Here is an 8,444-nt window from a genome sequence, read left to right on the forward strand (position 1 = left end):
TCAGTCACTGCAATTTCTCACTCGCCTTCGCTCTTCTTAAAATTGACAAATTGTATAAAATTGAACCAATTGTACATATAGATCACAAATTCTATAGATTCCTGCTGATTTCAATGTTAATTTATAAAAAATATCCCCCCGGGAATTTAATCTAAAAGTTCCAAGTCGAATGGGAAACGATTGCTGAAACTTGATCGTTGAAATAAAGAGGAAATATTCGTGTGCAACGCAAACTTGAAGTGATTTCAAAGTTACAATAGATCAATAAACAACTTTCACGGTAGAGCTTCGTTTGTTTGAATATTTAATTTTAATCAATGTCCGAACCTGAACTTTTCTTCACTCTTATTCACTCTTATTATGCGAATGAAGAATCAATAACAGAGAGGTGAACTCCTGCTGTACAAACTGTAATTATAAATTATAGTGGGTGTCTTAGGACATGTGCAATCGAGTAAGAGGATCGAGTGATTCTACGTGAGAAGAAGAAAGAATGAAATTGTTTCACTAAAGTCGAAAATTTACTAAGTGCACTTGCTTGAAAATTATCAAAATTTATCAAATATGAATTTGAAGATACAAATCAATTCCGTGACAGGCGTGAATAATTGATATTCTATGCGCAAGAAACGTAGAGGAAAATTTTAATTCAAGTTTCAGGTGTTATTTTCAAGGAGACAGACTTTTAACATGTCTCGCTGAAAATTGTCCTAGCATTGATAAATTTTCAAATTCGATTTATTCAGAAAAATTTTATTCCATGTTCTTTACGTGGAGCAACCTTCTGTTAATTGTTCTTCTTCGTCGCGACTAGAGTTAGATAAATTCAATATATAATATAAATTTAATATATAATTCAATTATTAATAATATATATTATATATGTATTAATTCAATGTATAATTAATAACAATACAATACTAATAATAATAATATAATATAACATCGATCAATTTTCAAACTTAATCTTTTTTAAACACGTGAGGCTTTAGTGAAAAAATTCTTTTCAACTTGTTTTTTTATTACTGCTCAGTCGTAACATCCTGAAGCTAGGTGTCCACTGGAGAGTAATATTGTCGCGAGAATATTTCTCGCAAAAGTTCTGAGAGTTACTGTCCGAGAGCATCGTTCAACAATCTGAGAGAATAATAAAAAAAGTGAGGTCAAAAAGTGAAATTACTGAACTAATTTCTTTTAATTTAAATTATTATATAATATTATAATTAAATATTTTAGTTAATTTATTATATTTAATTCTATAATAATTACATAATTATTAATTTAAATTATTATATAATAATTATATTATACAACATAACTGTTATATAATAATTTAATTATTATATATAAATAATTAAATTATTACATAATAATTATATTATACAATACAACTATTATATAATAATTTAAATGTTATATATAAATAGTAGTACATCATAATTACATCAAATATTATATAATAATTTAAATTATTGAACTCTCCTTTTCACGTTGAGTTTTCTTTTTTCTTAAAATATCATGGACAACCATGAGGGCACACGTTTCTTTCACCTCCATGATAACGATGTCACCGTTCACACTCGTGTGTTTCCAACTAAACCGCACCACAGTGAGTAGGGCCAGAAGCAATGAACTCTCAAATGGACAACGGCCTTGAGACACTGATTGTGAAACACACTGTACAAACAAGTTCATACAAAATGGATTTCTACTCGCAAAAGTCAACAGTTTCATCCGATCCCCGGAGTGTACATCAAATCAGCGCGGCCACTCAACGCTCCGATCTACAACCACGTTAAATCGGTCATCCCACCAACAGTGTAACTACATCCACTGGAAACATCTCTCGGAGATCATCACTTAGGACAATTAAATAAGTCTGTCGTTGGAGAGGTGCTTGGAGACGGTGCCATTTTGCGCCACTTCAGGCTCCTTCTTGGCCGCGCAGAGGCTCCTGTTCCTCCTTCGAGGGGGCGTTGGAACAACGTTCGCGTCCTCCACGAGATCATCCAGACTCCTGTTCAACCTGCTCGGCTTCTCCGGCGGAACGTCCAAGGAAAAGCCCTTGTTGTCCACTCCTCGATCCTCGTCCAACCGAGGGACACTCGTCGCCACGTCCACCGAACGATCAGCCTGATCGATCGATGCTTGATCGAATTCCTCCCAGGCGCAAAACGAAACCTTCCTCGACGGAAGTTTCTTCTCTTCGAGGATCTGTTTCAACGACGTTGGGATTTCATGCGCGACCTCGTCTGCGTCTTCTGGATTTTCATTGCCAACGCGACCGTCTGAGCTCAGTGTCTCGGGTTCTATCTCCTTCGCGATCAGCTGTTCCTTCGTTAGGCTCGATTTAGTTTCGTCTTTAGATCCCTCCTGCGAGTCTTCCTTCTCCAACATGTCCGACAGAGCGGCTTCCAACTCCGTCAGACTCGGAGTCATCGAGCTTAGGTTACTCTCCTCCGCAGTCTCATCCTTGAGAACCTTCAACAAGGTCGAATGATCCGAGTCCGTGTTGGCGGGCTTCACTTTGGGCTCGGGACTCGGAGGCGGTGTCTTCGTCTTCCAGTCGTCCAGGCTCTTCTTCAAGTTGTTGTGGACGTCTTTGGCGAGCTTCTCGTCGAAGAAATCGTCCAGCTCCTGCTCCTCGAGCATCTCGCGAGGCAACGACTCCTCGGAGATGGTTCTGATCAGGTTCGACGCTTGGCTGTGCAAGCCTTTCGACTCGCATGTGTCTTCACTCGGCCCGATCTCGTTGGCGAACGTTGTCCTCGATTCGCCGGGCTTTAGCTTCGGTTTCGTCGGCCCACCGATCGCACCTGACAAGAATTAAGTTTCACAAGTCACGTACCGGTGACAATCGGGCCGTTTTCTGCACGTTCGTCCAGATTTTGGAATAATAATGCCGATTATTATTGTCGGGTTTCTGGAGATTTTTCAAGCGTGGAAGTGTGGACACTTTGAAGCGATTGAGTTTAGTTTCCATTGTGAGCATATCGATCGTCGAAACTAAGTCGATAATGTGATTTCCTTTTCATTGGAAATTTGGATAATAATGCCAATTTTTGGAGATTTTTCAAGGGTGGAAGTTTGGATTTGTTTTTATCAAAATTTTAAGTCATGTCGAGAGTCATCAAAATTTTTAATGGCATTTAATAGTTGGAATACTTTTAAAATTTGGACGATTTGGAAAACTGATATCCATCGAGATTCTGAATGACTAAAATTCAAACACTATATTATGATTATGAGATAATTAGCAGTTAAGTTCGTAGTAATAAAAATGTTGATTTTAAGTGTCTCCTTTAAATATTCAAATAGAATTGTTGAAATAATTTTTTGGATTTACACTTCGATTGTAAACGCTGAGTCGTTGGATCTTTCCATCAAACTTATCATTTTTATTTCCAATTAAAAAGCCTCGATCAAAATACTCGATTAATTAAATTTCGAGCGGAGATCTCCATTAAGATATTGACGTTAAATACCTTTGAATCTTAATAGAGTAGAGGTTAATTAAAATTCCTTCCAAGACATATCCCGTGTAATAATTTCAAAGATCTCGATGTAGAAAATCAGGAAAATCATAGAAAAATTGTAGAACAGCTTCACGAAGCTTCATTCTACTCGATAGATTCGACCTGTTCTCTTTTTCTTTTTCTTTTTTCTTTCCTTTTTTTAGGATGTAGAAGGGAAAGGAACATCGACAGGTTGATGTATCGTGCCGAACTGAACGTCGTACTATCGCGAGGGTTATTTTTCAAAGCAGCGAAAGGTGGAAACAATTTTTGTTTTTTCGTTTCGTATTTACCTAGAGCTGAACGATGTTTCGCCTCGTCGAGGAAAAACGGCTCTTTAGACACTGACGACTCGCGGGCACACGATATTCTGCAACTGTCAGTCAATTTCGGTGGATCATACTTCAGGTGAGATCTGCACAAGAAAGCGAGAAAGCCAGAGATCAGGCAGGTAGAAAAACGATTATTTAAATAACAAATCATCTTATCTGACTCGGTATTATCTCGAAATGAACGTGCGCCAGTTCGTTTCAACTAGCAAATAAACTTTCTCCCAAACAGAATAATTTTTTTTTATTCTTCCTCGATGTGCACACGTGTAAATTACTGATTGAACATTTTTCCGAAAACTAAAACGAGTACAGTGTTTTGAATAATTTTGATAATGTACAATTTACAATGCATTTTAGAAACACGACGATTCTACTAGTAGTACTAATTTCTACGCTTGATATTTATCTTTCTTGTTGCGACAATAACAATTTGATACCGGGAACGGAAATAAATTCAGTTTAAAAAACAAGGGACGAATAAAATATTACGGGGGAATGAGAGTTAATAAAATTACATGCTAATACAGTAAGGAGCATAACTGAACCAATAACCACAAATTTTGTATAAATTATTGATTATTGCTGGGAATATAGAAGTATAAACAGAAAATAAACATTATAATTATTTTTATCACAGTTAGAAGTAACATGAGACATTTTTTCAATAATTAATATCTTGTTGTTTAGGAATAATAATAGGTTGATTCGGTTTTGCACCACGTCCAATACTTGGCAATATTTAATATATTATTTATTTTTAATATTTCGTCCACAATCCTCTTGCTTGCAAAACTGCACTAAATCGCTTTGGCATACTTTATACTAATTTTTTGCAATAATATTATATAATAATAATAATAATATATAATAATATATAATACTAATAATAATATATAATAATATATAATAATAATAATAATAATAATAATAATAATAATAATAATATATTTCCAACATTTAATAATATACTTTTACAGTATTTTTGTCTTATTCTCTGCAGTCTTGACTAACACTACAATTTTTCGCTTGACGTCATTCAAAAGAGAAATGACTATTTTTAAACAATTTGGAGGAACTGACTTCATATTCATTCTTATTTCACTTGCATGCTTTTTCGTTCGACTGATTTCAAGAAACTAAGTGCTAAGACGTACAATAACATTTTATAAACATATCAAACTGTAATTACTACATGTAAACATACTGCTAGAAGAGTCCACATAAACATATCTTTTACAAATCGGTGCAAAACGAGTCAATCCATTTTCTCTTTCTCTTTTTTTTTTTTTTTTTTGCCACGTCTAAACGAGGAGACATTAATTATTGAAAACATTTCGTACGTTACTTCTAACTGTGATAAAAATTACTATAATGTTTATTCTTTAATATTCTCCTACATTCTTACCAATAAATAAAGATTTATACGAAACTCGTGGTTATTGGTTCAGTTATGTTCCTTGCTGTGTATGTATAATTTTCAAGGAATACACCTGCCAAAATTTTTTCATTAATCTTATCTCTAATAATCTATGTATTACTTTACCGAGCAATAACTAATATTATTATACTGGCTGTGTGCATTATTAATGTTTATTTTTTAATATTCTCCTACATTCTTAGGAATAAATAAAGATTTATATGAAACTTGTGGTTATTGGTTATGCTCCTTACTGTATATGTATAATTTTCAAGGAAACATCTGCCAAATTTTTTCATCAATCTTATCTCTTATAATCTATATATTACTTTACCGAGCAATAACTAGTATTATTATACTGGCTGTGTGTGTACCGTGAACAAACTATCTCAGTAGATATAAGTTTAGAAAGTGGCGAGAGAAGATTATACAATGGTCAGGACGTTAAGACCACGGAATATGGACTTACAACGGTCGGCATCTGGGCACCTCAATTAAACCCACTTAATCCCTCGGAACACCGTACCATAAGATAATCTCTACCAACCTATTTGGATCCACTTCGGCGTACTCTGGCTGGCCAACGAACGGCGACGCTGTTTTTCCAAACGCTTCGGGCTTCTCCAAGTGGATCGTCAATGCTGGAACATCTTTATTCGCCAAAGGGGATGAACTTCTTCCTTCGTCTTTTGGACTCTTGGCTCTCGAGAAATCGACGACGTCCTCGCCGTCCTCGCGAACTTGACTCCCCTCGTCCACGTCAGAAGTATCCTGAAAATCCTTCTTTCGCGTTCTGTATCCGTCTTCAAATTGTCATTATCAAGCCTCTCGACTTTCAATCAACGTTGATTTTAATACAATTTTTGACAACAGGCTTCTCTCTTTCGAATCTAATTAGTTATGCGTGGAAAAATGTTTCTAAAGAAAGAGTCCTTTAATTGTTTGGTTTCTGGAGTTTCTAATTAATTAATTAATTCTAATGAATTCCAATCTTTCACGACATAAACAAAAATTTTATACTTAAGATTATGTTAATAGAAATATACATGCTGATAACAATTTTCAGTGGATTTACTATGTGTTTGACTAAATAATCTCTTGATTAGTATTTTATATCGCATTCTTATTACCGAGAATCGAATAACATAATTACTATACGTTTAAGTATATATTAATATACTAAGTTTAATATATATTTAATATATATACTATATATTACTATTATTATAGCTTATAAGTTATATTTAATATATATACTATTTAATATATACTATATATACTATACACTACATACCGTATATTAAGTATACATTATCACTAAGTGACAATTTTAAAAGTAAGTTACTGAAAAATTCTTTTAAACATTACTATAAGATCACGTTGTACATTTTATACATTGTACATTAAACATTTTAATTTGTTTATAAAGTAAATCCACATTTATTACATAATATCATATTTCTGTCATTGTTTAACATGGATCTTTCCTGTCCTTATCATCTTTTTTGTGGTTCTTCACCTTACCTTTCAACTTTACATTTTAGGACAATCGTGCAATAGATTAATATACTAATTAATCAACACATGTCTCAAACGATATAGTAACATTTTAATTTATTCATTGATTTTAACTCTTAGAATATTTATGCACTGATTATACTGTAGCAATTCACGTGCCAATTAACGGATTAATTAATTGAATAATACAGCGATGCTTTACTTCATTTATTAATTGTAAATTCCCGAATATTTATGTACTGTTTATACAGAAATTCATTGGTCCATACTTCAAATAAAACGGTCATTATTTACTATATCTATTGATTTTAAATTAAGATATAATTTATGCATTATTTATGCTGAAATTTATCCACCAGCTACTAAGTAATAAAGTAATACCACAAGTAATAAAATAATTCTCTATTTTATCCGTCAACTTCAAGTTCTAGAATATTTATATATTATTCATACTGATATTCATAAGTTAATTCATTGGTTAATGCTTCGACTATAATACAATAATTCTTTTATTTCTGGATTTTAAGCTACAGAATATTTATGTATTATTCACATTGAAATTCATATACCAATTGATTGGTCCTTAACACAATAATTCTTTACTTTATTCTAAAATATTCATACACTGTTTATACCGAAACTCGTATGCCAATTCATTGATCAATACTTCAAATAATGCAGCAATTCTTTACCTATTACTTTCAAATTCTAGGATACTTATGCACTGAAATTCATGTATCAACTGATTAAGCCATGTCTCAAATAAATTTATTTATTATCTAGAATATTTACAGTATGTACGAAAATGTAAACAGTGACAGACAAAAGAGAGTTAAAAATTAAAGTCTTTTCATATTTCGCATTAACCATATTTTTCGGTTCTTGTCAATAAACTATAGATGTTTATAGTTCATAGGAAACTCGAAGCTAAAAGAAATCTACGTGACACGAAAGAAATATACCAAAATATATCCAAAGCTACGACGCTTTCTACATTTAAAACGCCTATAACTAACTTTCTACCACGATTCCAATCTTTTAATCACATTCTCAAAAACACGAGTTAAAATCCTGCATAAAAGTCCGCCGTCTACTCGTCAGTTCTTGTAAAGTTGCAACATTTTCCTCGCCTTGAAACTCTCTCTTTGGCCGAAAAAGTATCAATTGATTAGTATCATACCTCCAAGGTGAAGCATCGTTGACGATTCACTTCGTCGTCCAACTCCCAATCCTCCGGTTTATCTGAGTCGTACCTCACGAATTCGTCTCTAACCACACTGTTCGCGCCGCGGTTCAACTTCTCCATGATCTGATACGGCGATAGGTTATCGGACCTCGGGATGTAGTCCTCCAGTCGTACGCTCGTTTTCTGTGGATTAGAATAAATTCGCTCGTTATCCGACTGAGGATCGTTGTCAGCCTGGATTTAACCCTTTCGTTTTTGCAGACGCTCCCTTCCCTCCGCGATGTGGTTAACGTAGCGAGGTAACGTAGCCAGTGGAAGAACCGAAGCGTGTATCCTACGTCTTGATTAATCAAGAGATCTGTTGCTGGGCGTGGTAGGCGTGTTTCGGGAAGTCAAGCTTACGACATTGAAATTCTATGAACCGAGGCGGCGAAATAATTTAAATATTCGAAGAACATTTCTGAAGAGAAGCAGAA

At 34.0% G+C, this 8,444-nt stretch overlaps 1 protein-coding gene across 4 annotated transcripts in view; it reads right to left on the reverse strand.

The window, feature by feature from the left end:
* Positions 1–1,483: 1,483 nt before the first annotated feature.
* Positions 1,484–8,444, reverse strand: part of LOC122530860 — an 81,757-nt gene continuing 74,796 nt past the window's right edge. For 3 of the 4 annotated variants that reach the window (XM_043658221.1, XM_043658218.1, XM_043658220.1), the window contains 4 exons: positions 7,963–8,151; positions 5,812–6,044; positions 3,809–3,930; positions 1,484–2,816 (listed from right to left, as the gene is read on the reverse strand). In XM_043658221.1, the coding sequence (XP_043514156.1) occupies positions 1,870–2,816; positions 3,809–3,930; positions 5,812–6,044; positions 7,963–8,151 (1,491 nt within the window). In that variant the 3' untranslated portion in view covers positions 1,484–1,869. The remainder of the gene's footprint in view (positions 2,817–3,808; positions 3,931–5,811; positions 6,045–7,962; positions 8,152–8,444) is intronic. The other variant, XM_043658219.1, reaches the window with a different exon arrangement.

This window comes from Frieseomelitta varia, unplaced genomic scaffold (genome assembly GCF_011392965.1).
Source record: "Frieseomelitta varia isolate USP_RPSP 00005682 unplaced genomic scaffold, Fvar_1.2 scaffold_358, whole genome shotgun sequence".
Lineage (NCBI taxonomy): Eukaryota > Metazoa > Arthropoda > Insecta > Hymenoptera > Apidae > Frieseomelitta > Frieseomelitta varia.